Source organism: Argentina silus (assembly GCF_951799395.1).
Source record: "Argentina silus genome assembly, chromosome: 6".
NCBI lineage: Eukaryota > Metazoa > Chordata > Actinopteri > Argentiniformes > Argentinidae > Argentina > Argentina silus.
In genome coordinates, this window is record NC_139660.1 from 14,144,154 (window position 1) to 14,161,582 (window position 17,429).

The window sequence follows — 17,429 nt, forward strand, 5'->3', positions numbered from 1 at the left end:
GAGCTGTGAAAGTTCCATAGCAGTTGCAGTAACAATAGGCCTCTCAGAATGTTGGCCTAAATCAACATTGCACCATGTTAACCGGATGAGAGGTTTTGGAATTACACAAAGCTTAATAGTTTAAAAAGTTTAATAGGTATCAAAAAGCTTTTTAGAGTTCATAATTGTGAGTTTTTGGCACATTTTACAGTTGAAATGGTGTTAATAGCTTAAAAGGTGTAAGATAGGCAGTGGTTGAAAAATTGCATCTTTTGGTTTCCATAGACCACCATGTTAAAAAGTGCACTTTCAAGTATGTAACGTTTAAAAAGGTTAATATGCGTCAAAACCAAAAGTCATTTTAACGTGAGTTAGACCTCTCTGCACATTTTAAAGTTGCAATGGTGTGAATACCTTGAAAGTTGTAAGAGGAGTAGCATGGAATAATTTGAATAATAATAATAAGTATGTCGAACTATAGTTGGACTTGCTTAAGCAAGCCCACCTAATTCTAAGTGCAATTGATGGTAAAAGATTTTTGAAATCATTTTGGAAATGTTTGCTACCCCTTTACGTCTGTATACTTTGTAAGAAAGTGAGGGAGAGTTTGCAGCTGTTTTATGGCAGTGTTGGCATTCTATGTGATGCACTTTTTGTTTGGAAGTACTTCCTGGCTCTCCTGTGATATTTCATTGTCAGAGGAGACTCATGTCGTCCTCAGTCACACATTTTTCTTTTCTATCTGTTTATGAAGGCTCATCAGTCATTCATCAGACTTTACCCGTCAGGCAGCACTGCAGTGTTAAACAGTGCTCCAGGCCAAGCAGAGGAACATCAGGGAGACTATTTTAAGTCCAAAAAAGGCTATGTGATATTCCCATGATCAATTGGCTGTTAGATAAACCTTGCGTAAATCCTTCCTGTGTTTAGAGAGCCTCCTGAACGGCAACAATTCAGCAGAACTCCAGCCCCCCCTCCCCCCCCCCCCCACCACACACACACACACACCCCCCATGGCTCACAGGCCACTAGGCTCAACTTCCTACACTTTTGGGAAGGCAGGACTTGTTGCTCATAATGGCTGTCTGAGTGGGCCAGAGTTCAAAAGTCAGACTGAAGGCTGCACTACTGGCGTCTCTTTCCCTCTCCAGCTGCTCAGAAAGGCCATGACCGTATTCCTCCTTCCATGACAATCTCATGATCACAGAAATATGTATTTAAGTTTAAGATAATGTTAGGCTCTCTCTATGAACTAGTCATGGGCTCTTTGATTACATTTCATGGCTGAAGAATATGCTTATTGTCTGTTTATGGTGTAGCCTACATCCTAAATGGCACAGTGTGGACTCAGTGTGTTTAATTAGAAAAATTCAAGAATTGTGTCTGCATCTGCATATCCCCTTTTGGTTTAATTTGGAAAATTTGCAAGATACCTCTGTTTTTGATATGTGACTTATCACTTGAGAGAATTGCAGAGTATAAATACCCCCTTTTTATGGGCACTCATTAAAATGATCATGACACGCTGGCTCTATTGTATTCAGCCTCATAGAAGTTGTTTGTGATTATGAACCCTTTGAGTTAGCACAGTGGTTTATGAGGTGTTTATTTTGGCTCTCCATGTCCAGTTAGCTTTGCCTCAGTCATTACCAGCTCCTCATAGAGACATTAAAAGCTCCTTGATGAAAGTTAAACCGCAGATGCCAGGAATATAGCATAATGTAATTTAGGGAGTAAAATGATTAAGTAATCAGTTAACAGGAACATTTTTGGTTGAATTTGTAAGAACCGTATCAAATATGCAAACACAATTAGGATTTAACTTTTAGCCAAGCACAGCTTTATCAATTTCCATGAACCAGTACTTAAAACATACCCTCATGTATTCATTAAACATGAAATGTTCTGTAAAGCTTCCCATTCATAAAGGTTTTGTCTTTGTTGCATTTACATACAATAATCCGCTTGGATACTATAACACTTTGGGAAAACACAATGATTCTGTTCATACGGTTAAAAAACATGTAGCAAAAAAATTGCAGTTATAATGGGTGGCATTTATAAAGAGTATTCCATTGCAGAGCTTTATGTTGTGGAGGCAGAAGAATGTCTAGTTTATAAGGTGGAGTGTTTGTCCTCTCAATAGGTAAGAATGTCATCTCCATAATGGAAATTGTCCATAGCAGATTAAAATAGCTCAAGGTGACAGGATTAGCATGGGAATACAAACTGTATCCACTGAGAGTTTCCAGACAGTTGTACGTCTTCATTCCTTACGTTTTTGTCTGGCAGCCTCCTTAAGGACAATCCGACCTGAGCTTTGTCGGCTTTGTCTTTTATTGAGGGCACTCACCTCAGAGTGCCTGTTTGTTTTTTTCTCATTTCACAGATAATGTTCAGCAGTCTCTACAGCATCTGAGGACCTCTTACCTCTGGACATAGTATATGACAGAGACCAGCATATACTTTTATTTTTCCCTTCAAAGCATACTATGTGTTTTTTGCTCGCATAGCACAAAAGTAATCCATGAAAGAGATGCTGATGCTTTTTTGTCACTTGAGCCTGTCCCCTGTAGAGCTCTCAAGAGTTGTAGAGGTTGTGCCCTTCTGGATCTTTGAGGGTTTTTAGAACTTCTCATAGCCGACTGGAACCTCTTCAAGGCTACACGTAACTGACATGTTCCTCGGGTTTGCAGTCCTCGTTCTCAGTCAGTAGCAGAGTGTCGAGTACCACATTGCCAGAGGACTGCATGGGTGCTTGCCGTCGCCTCAGTGGGCTTTGGTAGCTCACCGGCCCAATACCATTCTTCATACCCCGCTTCATAAACAGCTTTGAGTTCTCAGCCATAGAAGAGCGGAAGGAGATCCGTGTCAAGTTCCTGCCGCCGTGCTGCACCCTGATATGCCTGCTTGGCCCATTACTGGCACTGCTACTGTAGTCACAGGTGATGTAACGTGTGAAGGCCTGGCGGAAAGTCTTGTTGAACAGGGTGTAGACAAGGGGGTTGATGCCCGACGACACATAACCCACCCACACAAAGATCTCCATCAAGCGACCGATTACGTTGACGTTGCAGCTGGCGCATAGCACAGAGGTGACATTGGTGATGAAGAAGGGGCACCACATGACTACAAACAGCATGAAGACAATGCCCAACACCTTTGAGGCACGCTGCTCGTTACTGAGGTTTTGCATCGACTTTTTGCCCATGGTTGACATGCGACGGATGGGTATCTCATCACCTGTGATCGGGTTGGTGCCAGCATTAGGATTTCCTGGCATCCTCTCCCTCTTTAGCCCCTCCATCATGGCCAGTTTCTCAGTGGGTGAAGAGGCCACAGGCTGCTCTCTCTGGAAGACTGTGGAGACTGTTGGGCGTATGAAGCGCTGGGTGACCCTTGATTTGAGCAGATAGACTTTCTTGCGTAACACCTGAATGGTGAGCAGGTAGATGACCATCATAATGGTTAAAGGGATGAAAAATGCTGCCAAGGAGCCAAACATGATGAACTCGCGAAAGCTGTCTGGTTTCAGTAGGCAGGTGTGGTTGCTGTTAAAGGTGACGTTGTTTGGAAGATGATAGTTTCTCAACCCCTTGATGGGAATGGGGATTGCGATACCTCAGAGAGAACGAGAGAAACGGTTTATCAAAACATTTATTAACACAAACATAGCTTTTTAAAAAAAAAAAAATTATAAACAGTTCATATGTTCTCAGCCTAGATTTCCACAGTGGTCATTGTTACGCTGCTATTGATTTTGCATTTTATTGTTGGAAATTAACTCCCCACGTCTGCTTTTCCTTTGGAAATTGCTGGAATATAGGATTGTATGAACTTCATGCTGTCACGGGTTAGGGCAGCAGAGGTAGCAAAAACTGACTCCTGGAATTTCTCATCCTCTGCTTAAAAATCAAGTATCCATTTATTGCCAGCTATGATAGTTCTGACAGTGAACACGCACCCTGAACGAAGAGACTCTTTTACTGTTTTACTGCTGCTGCTCATAACTCCCAGCAATCGTCTGGGTTTGCTCAGAGAAAGAAACACAGTCAAGCAAGTCAAAATGTGTAAAAAAAGGACAGAGAGTGAAAAGCGCTGCGTCCGAGCACTATACACAACATTAATGCCCCGCTGAATTCCGCCAAGTCCCAACACCACAGCCTCCCAAAAGCCCTAGCCAGAGAAACCGTCTGGACTGACCATGTTAACGAGCACAGGGATGTTTCATTTCATTTCCTACTGGAAAGCTGATATATAATGGATAACACATCATTAAAAGCAAACCAGTGTGCTTATACACTGAGGTTTCACTGGCTAGTCATCAACAACACAGACTAGACAGTGGACATGAATTAATAATCTCTGAATCAATCTGAAAAATAAAGCATTGATGTTTGTCTCAAACTATCTCTTTGGACCATGGTAAATGACCCATTTAGGTAAAGCTTTACATTGTGCCATCATTGGGATAAACCAGCTTCGATCTGACATCCCCTCGTATGAAAGATGTCCAGTGAAAAGAGCATTCCAGTGGCTCAGCCTCTACATTTCTAGGTGAAGAAAGGGCTAATGAAAATGATGCAATGATCAATCTACGAAGTCTAATGCCCTTCCACTTCGTTAACCCTGTTTCATTCCAAATGGGGGGAAACTTTGCTTTGCTGTACAATTCAGTTAATATTAGTAATTGTTTGCCTCATAAGGAGATGGATGGCTATTAGACTAGGGGTCCTATGATAAGGTTATAGTTTAAATGCTTGTTTTGGGTATGTCTTGAATGTTATTTGCGATGAACCTATTCTTAAAAAGCAAGTTTGTGATCCATAGCATGGCTTCAAGACTTGTACATCTCTGCAATATTCAAAGATAGACTACATTTATATCCAACTGCAGCCTTCATGTTGTGTCCATATACTCTTTACAAGGGCGGTATGTGAAATGAGTTTCCTTCCTGGGGGAATACTCCCAAAATCCTTTAACCACTTCATTTATTGCAACTTTTTTGTTCTCTCAGGATTGTTAACTGAGTTTTCCCACGGCTCACCTTCACTTTGATGCTCTGTTACTATGGTGGAGGATGTTTTTATAGTTTCTGCTTTTATTGCATCTGGCTTTTATTCTGACCTTATTGATACAACCTATAAGGCCTGACATTTGCACAAATATAAAACACACAAAAAAACTATATATTTTGCTTACCAATCGATATAAACCACACCACTGCTATCTTGGCCATGGCCTTGGCCCTAGACTTATACTGGCTGTGCTGGATGGGCTTCTTGATGGCGATGTAGCGGTCCAGTGAGATGGCACACAGGTGCATGATGGATGCTGTGGAGAACAGGACGTCCAGGAAGAGCCAGATGGGACAGAGGAACTCAGGAAGGGGCCAATCAGAATCTGAGAAGGAGAGGAGAGGGTGAATCTTGGAGTGAAGCAGCTGTCACAGGCCAATACAGAGTAACAATTGCAGGAGAATATCATATTGAATTATTTTACTGTAAATTGGAAATATGTTGCCACCTCACTTGAAATCTTTATGGAATTTGCCACCTGATTTGGATTTTTAATATTCTATAAATTTCATAGTTTACTACAAGTAAAATAGTACCACACTGGCGTCTGAGTCTTTCTCTCTGCAGCTGTATTAGCAAAGTGTGCTAAGTGAATCATGACTTGATCTAAGGCATGTGTGGAAAATCTGCCTAGGCCTCAGCATGGGGTGCATGTCTAAGAGGCATTTGTCATAGCTATCAGGATAAAAGGCGGACAGTCTGGGCATTTTTTTTTAAATGATGGATGAAGTATTTTACGTTGTCATGCCAATTAGCCTATCCCACTGTAGTGACCTCTGATATACTTTGGTTTAAAGGCATGTTTTTTTTCTCTTTCATTCATCTCTTGAGGAGGAAGTACCCTATTAGATCCGCAATAACGTTCTTGCATTCACTCACGTCCTCAACAAATCTTTAGCATGCTAAACCCACCAACGTTGGGGAGATGCGCCTCAATACCTTGGGATTAAAACCAGCTCTGATGTAGGGATTTCTGTTTGTTTGTTTATTCTCGTGAAGAATTAATTTGGTGGAAAAAGAGTATTCTCTTCTGACTGTATGAAGCTGAGAGCTGTGCTCTGGATGTGGATATGTTTAAGCCCCCTCTCAATGTGTTTATTTTGGGTCCCAGATGTGAAATTGGTGAGTAATTGGGCTGGATTTTTGTCCCATTACACATTTGCATTATTTATTTTTTTGTTCAGTTTGTCAACTGCTTGTGCTTCATGCTGCAGAATGGGTGTTAAAAATGTCCACATGTTCAATTTCTGATGTGTTTTTAGTGTTCTGTAGAATATTTTGAACTGTGTTTCTTGCTCAATGTTAAACAACCCATCCTCATCTTTATGGAGTGCACACCATTTCTAATATGCTAGGGAATTGCATCAGTTTTAGGTAAAGTACCATTTGCCCTTTCTCCTTATTTTTACATTTAGAAATATTTTCAGTGGGATATTTTAAATAAACTTTGATAGAAAGTACCTAAGTATATTTTTGTGGGCCCTTTGTAATTGCTGTCATCTGTGTCTACTTAACATGGGCAAAGAATTGATTTCTGTTTTTGTAAGGGAAAAAAGCTTAAACATATCCTACTGTATATTGTACATATGATGCTTCTGTCTGCCCAGACCAGATTTTACTTATTTACTTATCTTACTTATCTTTACTTACCGTATATCGTGTTGCCTGGCTTCTCTGTATACCTTCACCTGAGAGAATACTGGTAAAACAGAGCCACAAAACTCTAGTGTAGGGTGAGGTCACCATTCCAAGGTAGAGAGCTGGTTAGGACTCTAACAAAAACAAAGCTAAAAAGGCTGTCTTATTAAACTGCTGTATTTGAGTATCATTATTGTCATTACTATAATTATTGTTATTGCTTACTTTAGAAAATGTCCTGTTCCACCAAATACAAGTATTCTGAACCGACCCGTTGATGTGTCAGGCCCTCTTAATACACTAGACATACTTTATATAGGAATCCTGTTCTCTCTATTTGAGAGCAGAAGAAAACTCATTCTAAATCTTTCAAAAGCCAAGCTTGTCGTCATGCAATTTCTTTATGGATGATATGTTTGACAACGAATGTCCCATAGAAGAAAATAAGGCTTAAGTAGAGATCTCCAGTGCCTCTGTTTAGGGTTTTCTGCCTTTCTAATTTGTATTGTTAATTCTGTAATTGAGCAATGTCCCAGTCATTTGGGGTTGTTTACCTTTTTTAATACTTAAACATCCTGGTTTACTGAGGTTTCCCATGCTCTCAAAATACATGTGGCACTACTCAATCATGGCTCATCTGCATGCAGGCACTGGTTGAGTATAGAATTTTGTGAAATATAATTATAGATGATATCTAGGGTGGACACCATTCCAAATATGTGTCTATGTGGAGACTGGGTGAGCACTCTGCCAAGGCAGTCCCTTGTAAGAACGTCCGCGTTTCTAAGGACCTAAGCTCATTAGTGGAAAAGGGTAAGAATGTTCTGTCTTCATCTGCTGTAATGGAGGGCTTTCCTTGCAGTAATGACACTTGGGACCGGTAGGCAGTTAAATCTTTATGCTAACCTACCGTTGCATAGGTGGTAGAAAAATGTACAGATGCTAGCTTCACAGCCAGGTTGTGTGCCCCAGTTGTGCTAAGGCTCAAATGTATTAAAGTAAATATTTCTCACTGTCCTGAAACATAAACTCTTCTCGTTGTGCTGCCTTGTAAAGATGGCGCCATGGTTGGCACCTCCCTGCCTAAATCCTGCAAATAGCTTTGTCTAAACAAACAAACAAACAAACCTCGTTTTGTTTGCCAGTCAATCGACTATTTGGAATGTGGTATGTTCTATATTCAGTGGTGTATTTAAGTTTATACTGTAGGCAGTAGTGTTGCGCTATATGCCGGTATGATATATCATGGTACCTAAACCATAGGATACTTATGATGCTAACATTATGGGAAATCGTTTCATATGATACTACCATAATTAGTTTGTCATGAAAAAAGCAACTGGTGCATATGAAATATATATTTATACATTCAGAATGAGACTGACTGAATGCTTTTTACAGTTACCAACAGTGAAAACATGCACTTCACTTCATGTGATGTTAATGTTATTGTAGAGTACACCTTTAAAGGAGCAGGGCCTTCTGGATTATTTTCATCTGGTAGAGCTAGCCTTCCCGTATTGGACTAGTGCAAACTCAAAGAAAGCGGTGCTCGAAGTAGTGCTCACTAAACTGCTTCACTCCTGTCGGTTTAAAGGTAGGGAGCGGGCTGTGCTCTTTGTTCTCCGCAAACAGCAGACGGCAGAGCTCCTGCTCCGTGATGAAATGCATAGCATGCCAACATGAGTGCGTAACTCTTAACTGCTGACATTAATCTAAAGATTATGTAGTTGAACACTTAATTTAAGACCTACATTTCGTCAAAGCGGGTATGTGCGCCTGTGTGTGAAACAAGAAGAGAGAAGACAACTACCTAAGACTAATGTGTCTTGTTAATACTGTTAATTGTGTTAATTAAGAGGACACTCTCTCCCACTGTATCTTAGAACTGTTGTTTATTCACATTCAGTTGTTATGGCATCTTAATTTTTGTAGGTGAGCAGGTGCCTGAAAGATCATGCCAATCGTGATACTGCTTTGTATCGTGATACTTAGCCTGGTATTGCAGTGTGGGCAAAATATTGGTATCATGACAACTGAGGCCACAGTCTACAGCTCACCTTTAAACAGTGGAACCATTTAATGTTTCAAGGTGTTGACTGTAAGCCTTACATTCATCTGCCCAGCAGATGTGGAAAAAGCTCTTGGGACTTCTTACGACTCGTATAGGCAGCCATTGTACGCAACTCATAGCCTACGTTCACTCAGGACTGACTGATAAATATGATCTGGTTCACCCTCTCGTCAATGCTGAATGTTTAAAGCTACATGATGATTAGCCATACACTTTCTTTCCCCTGCAACAAAACTGTGGCCAAGGGTTTTAGATTTTTTTTCCCCCAGGAAGACACTGAGAAGTGGGAGAGGTTATCAAAAAGCACTTGTTGTTTTATTGGAGTTCAGAGAGACCCAAGTTAAATACCAATGATGTATTAGTGATATTGTACATGTTATGCAAGTACAGCATTAATGTCACTCCTGATCTCTGGTAAATTTCAGGTAGTATTTGGATGTTTGCACTGATCCCCTCTCTCGCCATTTGACTGCACACTTTGTTCTTAGCACAGCTTCAGTGTACACTGGCCCTTAAAGGGCCCTCCCTGCCGAGTGGCTCTAAAAGCTCGGCGTGAAGCACATAAACAGTGTTTGTGTGTGTTTGTCCTCCTGACCTCTCTTCCCACTGTGCTGTGTGCTCTGTCTGCAGTGAGGAGAGAGATGACAGCTGCCATGCTAAACAATACTATACATTCACACACACACACACACACACACACACACACACACACCAAAGTTCCCCTTTCCACTCTTCTGAGGATTTATTTTACTTGTTTACACCAGTCTCTCTGAATGATACAGGGGTTGACATGACCTGATAACCATGAGGACATGGCCGTGACTAGTTTATCCCTTCTCTCTTTGTGTCTGCCCTGATGGCGTGCATTAAGATGTGTTTGAAAGAAGTAGCATCCCCCCACCCCCTTTTTGCCTCTGCCTGCTTTTTGCACCGCACATATGATTCTTATGCAGAGAAAGTGGTTGTTTTGTGAAAGTATGACTACAGGTCAGATTCCTGCCACACACAGATGACGTGGGGGGGGAGTTGTGTGTTGTAGAGCAGTTTACTCTGAACAGAATTAATAAGGAGTAATGGCCTGGCTGAATCTCTGTCAGGGGAGCCTTGTCTTACAGCAGGCAGGGAGAGGAGGAGGTGAGGTTTTAATCTGCACTTTGAAGCACAGCTGTATTTGTATAGTTGTGTCACACAGTGGAATCGAATGCAAATGTTTTTAGTTTGCTCGGTATCATGATTTTATTAGGTTTTTTTCCCTTGCAGCCTAAGTGAAGGAGTGAGTGATGTGAGGCTGGTAAGTGATTCCTGGAGAGAGTGGAGAGACTAGAGACTAGGTCATGATTATCAGATCTGATATGGCAGTGTCTCTACCATGATTGCACAGCCAAAGGATGTAGCTTGTTTATTGTCCACTATCTTATTTTTCATCTGCTATAATTTGTTTATAGCTGGCTGTGGCTCAACAGAATCTCAGATGCGTCCTATTTTAAACTCGCCCTCTCTTGAAGGATCATTAATCTGTGTGCCTATTTTGCTTTGCTTGTTCTGTGAATGAAGGATGAAATGTTATTCCCTTGTCATCAAATGAGTAGGATATCCTATTAAAATGTTTACTAAGTGCAATTGCTTTCTGCTTGGCAATGCACATTTACTGAAAATGGTGTGCTAAGGTGTTCCCCATGTTGATGATCTGACAGCCGCTCTATAATGGTAGAGTCAAGCTAAGCACAAGTAAGAGGGCAACCTCTAGGATCAGCAATGCATCACTGTGTTTCAACTCAAGGGCTTATTGGAATTGATGATGTTAAAGGGGTCATCTTGTCACAGTGCTACGAATTAATCACTGTCCATGGGTGATATGTATCTACCACTATTATAGTTGTTTAATGTAGTGCCTGTACCAATTGACGGGTCCGTTCTGTAGGTGGTACAGAGACTGGTGACACAGCAAGAGAACAGCCTTGTGTGGTCACTTACTGTAGAGCACAGTGATGAGGGCGATGGGCATCACCAGGAGTCCCACCAGTAGGTCGGCCACAGCCAACGACATCAGGAAGTAATTGGTGGCGTTCTGCAGCTTCCTCTCCAGCGACACGGCCAAAATGACCAGGATGTTGCCCCCGATGGTGGGGATGATGACCATGACGATGAGTAGAGCAGCCCAGCGCAGCTCAGCCCCAGTCCCCTCCCCGGACCCCGAGCCATTGGGCGCCAACGGCGCCGCCTCTGGCTGGGACATGCTGCTGCGGAGGGGACTGCTGGCCTGTCGGATCGGGGCTTTGCTCTGGCTGTCTCCGGGGGCTTGGTCAGCATGGTCACAGGGCCCTGTGGGCAGGGGCACGGGGGAGGGCAGGGCAGCTCAGGGCCAGCACACAGGGCGGCTCATTCCTGGCCCAGCATACAAACCAAAAGTTCCACCTCACGACCCAAAGCAGTCTCACGGCTAAAACCAAACTTGAACTTAAAGGGGGTCGCCTCCAAAGCTTGCTGCAGGAAATAATCCAAGCACAGGTTGCACTTCCCCAGTAAAGGAGATGTTAGGAGAAAATGTTGTTCTCTGACTCGTAGTCCAGGCGGCGGCGTCTTCTGGTTTCTATATTCCCCAGGACGAGCAGTTTCTAGTAGAAGTTTTAAAAACAAAACAAGCGACACAATGTTAACCCCCTTGCTCTGAAAGGAACATTTGCCTCCGTTTGAAGTCTTAATGATGAGTGACATTTATGATACCACAGATAGACTCCCTCGTCTTTGTGTCCGGCGTCTTCGTGACAAATGATATAGGATTTTCCTGTACAGTCATTACTATTGGTTCCAGACCATTGTTAAGCAATTAACCAAGGAAGTAGCTATCAGCTGTAATCACTTCTTGCACATGTTTACTGTATTTTTAGCCATATTTTGTACATGTATCTAAAACACTATGGGTCTGCTGTTTAGTTTTGTTCTGGGTATATCAAATTGGGTTACGGTTTCAGTAATTGATTGGTTTATTTTAATAGAAATCAGTTACATTTATTTAAATTGATTGGTTTATTTTAATATCGTATAATAGTTGAAGTCCATGGCATGCCATTTCATAAATGTGGAGAATTGTTTCTTGAACTAATATTCAGTTGTGAATAGGTTAATACTGTAGGTGTATACTTTCTAGGTTTTAATTTTGTTTTGAAGTCAAATGTATTTACTTTTCTGTTGCTGTGTAGTATTGCAACACTGGCAATGCATTATATGTATTACATATCTTTGTAGCTAAGACACTTATGAAGTGTATCTTTTTCAAATGTAAATAATTTTACTCTAAATTCAGTGGTTCATTTTCAGGCAGTTTTCTCAAGTTTGGTTATTCCTCTCTTACATTTTGGGCAAATTTTGTGGTACATTCTTTTGATCTTTATGGTCTTTATATTACATCTTTGAAAAATCAATGGCAGTATATCTACAGCCTTTATTGCTGTCTGTGACAACCTCCACAGACTATTTGAAGTGAATACTAATTATTTTACCCTCTTTAGTCTTTTGCCCACTAGCTCAAACCGTTCACTCAAAACATAAACTGCTTGGAGTTCACTCAAAAGGAGAAACTGCTTGTTTTCAATATTTGTATTATAAACCATCATTAATTTTCTCCTGTATATTTTTGTGACTTAACAGTTTCTTTTTTTAATATGGGGTTTCAGTAACAGAGTTTCTTACCTTCACCTAATGTAACAGCCCTTGTGCTTTCTTATAGTTGTTCCGTTCACTGGCATCGCTTTCAGAGCTGCTATATCCTCACTATTCAATCACGCAATACCATGTGCGTAGGATGTGTTGCTCATCACCAAACAACTCACTTCAATCCTCAGACTTCAGTCTGAGCCCTGCCTTATTTTCCTGTCCCCCCTCACGTTTTTATACATACATCCTCCCAATATAAAAAAAAAATGTCACACAGTCCTCCCCTTGAGAAAGAAATGCCTAATATTAACTCACTTCGGAGCGTTCCATGCTGAGGAATTTCCTTTGTCTCGCGTGTTGGAAGAACCCCTCGTCTGGATTCGCATCACCTACTGCGATCACAGGTTTAAAACTTTCACATGTCCCCCCCTCTTTCTCACTCCTCTGTGCGTGCTCTCTCTCACACACACACACTCACTCTCTCTCTCCCCCCCTCCCTCTCTCTCTGATGGACTTGCGCTTTCTCTCCCTCATTCGCTCCCTCTCCCTCCCACCTCCTTGGTTGCCCATGAGTCAGGCTCAGGAGAAAACAGATGAATGTCTTTGAGCTGGCCGTATGCCAGTGGTTCTGGGAGGTAATTTCCTTCAACACAGCCGACCTACTGTTTATATTTGTCACTTTCAGTTCTCTCCTACAGTAGAGGCAATGGATGGGGGTCGTTGTCGGGGGAAGAGTGGTTGTTAGTGGTGTAGGGTAAATGTTGCTCAATAAATGTTCTCCATGTCCGATTGAAACTGTATTTTCATCCCTTGAATTTTATTCATGTGCTCGCATTCGTCCAGTCTCAAGCTTTTAAAAGATGCATAAAATAGCTTTTAGAAGATATTGAGAAAATTAAATGTATTCGGAATGGCAAAAACTGACGTGTGCATTGATAATTAGACCCAGCCTCTCTAAGCATAATGTGTGTACTAGTTCCACTGCTCTTCCATTGCATTTATTTATAAAGCAGACAAAAAAGCCCATAAAGCGGCAGATATGTACAGAGTGTACTATGCCCAGGAAACGGTGTACTTCCACTTTGTGGCTGGGAGGGCAGAACGTAGGGTCATAGCCCAACTGGGCGTAGTATGTACCCGCTCGTCTCCTTGTAAAGAACAGATTATATATTTTACAAATATTTATATTTTTAAAATATTTTGAATATTTCTTTTGAATATTTCTGCTGAAACACGCTCCTAATTCAGCTCAGTCAGTGTCCAGATAAGACAGCTCCCCTTCAGTGCCTGTCCTGGGGTTCACTTTAGTGTCTCAAATCTTAGGAGCGTCTTGTCTCACTCAAAGATCAGGCTGATGAACACTTGATAGCTCTCGAATTTGTGATTTGAAAAGGCAGTTAGACTGAGAGGTCACCCCTCCCCCTTCATTGCCTGATCCATGTGTGGAACCCTTGGATGTTCCAAATTCTCCGATGTAAGGAGTTGCTGAGGGACAGCAGACATCTGCTCCCCACCTCCCTTTACCAACGCTGCAGATGCTACTTGAAAACATTACTTAAATAAATAGAATTTCATTGATGTTCTGGCTGACTCAGATTTTCCAGGCACATTTGGCATGATGGGCCAATTTTTCCACATACCTTCAAGCTTGAGAGAATAACAATGAACGTCCTTCAACTTTCGATTATGTTTTCAGACATTTTTAAAAAAAATTTAATTTAGTTTTACAGTGCATAAAGAAAGCTGCTTATGGAAGGCCACACGCAGGTGCTTTTCATTACTAATTCTGCTAATCTTATTGGGCAGCAAGGTAATCAAAATTGCTATCTGGCACTGAAAGTATTAATTGCATCTTAAGGGTTAAGAAATTGGGCTCCAATGAAAGCTTTATAGTGTCTGCCACTTCTACCCTCTCAGAGAAAATGAAAAGGCAGGGACTGACAAACACTTCACTTCAGTTGCCATACCTGAGATTGAGATTGAGCAATCTGAGATTGCTCAGGATAATTAGCCTCTGTTTTGTTTTCAAGTTGAATTGGCCTCAAATAAAACTCTTTGGAAAGATAAAGGCAAAGTTTGGCCCAAATTGTGCCTCAAGTCAATGCATGGCCTCACATCGATCATAATCTCTGTGGCTAATTTTTGAGAGACATTGTAACAATGTAAACATTATGATGGGGCTGCTAATTTTTGCCAAAGCTGCAGAAATGTTTTGTTCAGCTATAGAGAGGACTTACACCTAAGTACCCTAACCACAAGTGCGTCTTTGGCTACAGGTCTCTCTCTACTCCAGAAGTTCAGGTGCAAAAATAGATTTGTTGTCGCTATTCTGGTCGTCAGATGACCTCTCATGTCCCTGTTGGTGAACTTGAAAGGCGATCCACATCCCTCGTGATTGCCATTTGTGATCAAGTAAAGCCCTGGTATGCTAGTTGAGATGAGCTGCTAAATCCAAATGGGCCAGGTGAGATTAGACTGCGGCAGTATGCCATTGCATTAATGGAAGGGACTGAATGAGAGACCCTGGGAGGCTTAGCGATTTATTTGCACAGAACCTTCCGGACTTTGACACTGAAACAGTGTTTCAGAGAGAAGGGGATTACTTTAGCATTTGATTACAGCTAGCGATTTCACTAGAATGATAGATTAGTAAAATCCCTCTATTTTTCCAGCTTGTTTGTGTTGAGGATGGTTAGACGATAGTTTTCAATTGGGTATATGGAGATGGAGCAACTCTCAAGCATATATGTTTGCCCTCCAAGGTTGTAACTAACTCTTATTTTCTCTAATTCTAATTTTCTAATTTCTCTAAGTCTAATTTTCCTTCTTATTGGCCTAAAACATGAATGCAACCTTATGAATATAATACATCTGACCTCCAAAAGGGGATAATTCTTCTATCTTGAGCCGTGTGTTGATTATCATGTCCTCATCATTCCATCAAACCAATGAGGTTGTATTTTCTCTGCAGAACAGAATGGACCTCTTCATTTGTAGCGAAGCATCACGTTTCTGGGAGAGTTGGTGTAATGTGACGTTTTTGTGAGTTAGTGGCACAGGAGTTATGGAGATGGATTTGTGATGTGGACGATGATGCTAGTTTTTGGAGAAGGCTTCGGAGCCTGTTTTATTGGGAATTGGTTTACTCCCTATCGTTTTTTGGGTGAATGGCGCTTAGAGTCTGACTGATAGATTCCCAATGACCATTACAGGGAATTGAACTTTTCAGGAACATTTGGTAATCTCCTCAATCTGCACACAGTTCAGGCCCAGGCAATGTTGGTCTTATCAACAGCCATTCACAGCAGACCAGACGGATAACACGCTCAATATAGCACCGCTTACCTCATCCCATGGTGTCAGTTGTTTGCTCCCCAACGGTTTGGTCTTTGCCTGACACACTCCTTAATTCAAGACATTACGCTGGGCTATGCTGTAATAAGTTTCCAACCCCAGTAATATCACACACATTGTAGTCATTTAAGGGACTCAGAAGTGATGTCACTACCCCAAGAGAACCCTGCTCTTTTACTCTAGCCATGTTATTCCATCCCAGTTGGAATTGCATTCTCTTTTATTTTTTTAACAACCATCAAATATGATTAGATGAATCTGAGTTTGAACTCTTCACTGACAGAACTCAATGGTCTTTTTTTTTTACAGGCTAGTTGTTTATGCCCTTGGGCCACAACATTGTTAATACCGTAGTGTCTCATTAGCTGCCTTTACCTGTGTCTTGGGGAATAGCAACAGTCAAGTGGCTTAGAGTTGCTCTCTCTCCAGTCCCACTTTACTGTTGTTAGTTCAGAACCCATTAACTTCACTTCACATCTTAAGCGCATAATGACAAACGGCCCTCACACTTGCAGCCCATAGCGTTAAGATGCATAAATGAGAGATTCGGTTCCCAAACCGACATCACTCGGCCCATCATGCTCTGAACTGCATATTCTGGCTCCATACTCGAGTCCCCACTGTCTTAGGTGGTGGAATGGGGGTACATAGAAGGGTAGGACAGGAGGGGAATGGCCATAATCACCTTGTGTAAATTGTTTAAAGAAACCATCTTGACACAGCTGCCTAGACTTGGGAGAGTTTGTAAAAGGCATTTGAGCCTTAGTACAAAAAGAACATGTGACTAGGCTTCTCATAGTGAGACTGTCGGTACAGTGGAAGCCAGGAATATGTGATGGGGGAGGAGGGTAAGAAAGTAGTGGTTTGGAGGGGTTAGCCAGAATCTTCACTTCATCACAGGGGTAATGCTTTGGAAAGTATTCAGACTTCCACATTTTGTTGTTATAGACTCAATTTAAAATGCAAACATTTTTAGAAATGTTAGCAAAATTGAAATACAGAAGTACCTTATTTACATAAGTATTCACACCCTTTGCTATGACAGTCTTAAAATGAGCTCAAATGCAAAAATGTTGTCAAAAATCACTGGAATTGAGTCCATCTTAATGCAAGCGTAATAGTTCATGTGATTTTGGAATAAGTATATTTGATTTTATAGGGTCTCTCTCACAACATAATGTAGAATGAAGTGATGGGGTCTGAATACTTTCTGAAGTGTGTGTGTGTGTGTGTGTGTGTGTGTGTGTCATCATCTGCAGAAATAATGCAAATAATTTAGTTTGGTTTTTGAGCACTTTTTATTACGTTCTCTCTGTCAGTCCTTATTTCTGAATTGGTCTTTAAAGGCAATTTATCAAGCATTCCCAATTTGCTCATGTGCGTCTGCTCTCATGCTCTCTTCGCCTGCACCTGACCAAGAGTATCAGATCAATGGACAGCATAGCAAACTCTGCTGTGTGAAGCCTTCTGTTATGGTGCTTGATAACAATTTAGCTTTTCACTATGCCTCAAAAGTGTGTTACATTATAGTGAGTAACTAATGTCTTTACTGTCAATATGTGGCTAGCTCCTACCTCGCTTGAGTGCAGGTGGCAAGACTGTAGACTGCTTATCCCTCTGGTGTTTGTTGGTGAATAAATGTCTTTCTCTCT

At 41.4% G+C, this 17,429-nt stretch overlaps 2 protein-coding genes across 2 annotated transcripts in view; one reads left to right on the top strand and one right to left on the bottom strand.

The window, feature by feature from the left end:
* psmd1 (proteasome 26S subunit, non-ATPase 1) overlaps positions 1–17,429 on the top strand; it is a 38,980-nt gene that overhangs the window by 8,558 nt on the left and 12,993 nt on the right. The window lies entirely within an intron of this gene.
* htr2b (5-hydroxytryptamine (serotonin) receptor 2B, G protein-coupled) lies at positions 1,590–12,634 on the bottom strand. Its single transcript, XM_083672110.1, has 4 exons — positions 12,460–12,634; positions 10,744–11,384; positions 5,182–5,382; positions 1,590–3,600 (listed from the first exon to the last, which is right to left on the bottom strand). The coding sequence occupies exons 2-4, from the start codon at positions 11,003–11,005 to the stop codon at positions 2,642–2,644; spliced, it is 1,422 nt and encodes a 473-aa protein (XP_083528236.1). The 5' UTR covers positions 11,006–11,384; positions 12,460–12,634; the 3' UTR covers positions 1,590–2,641.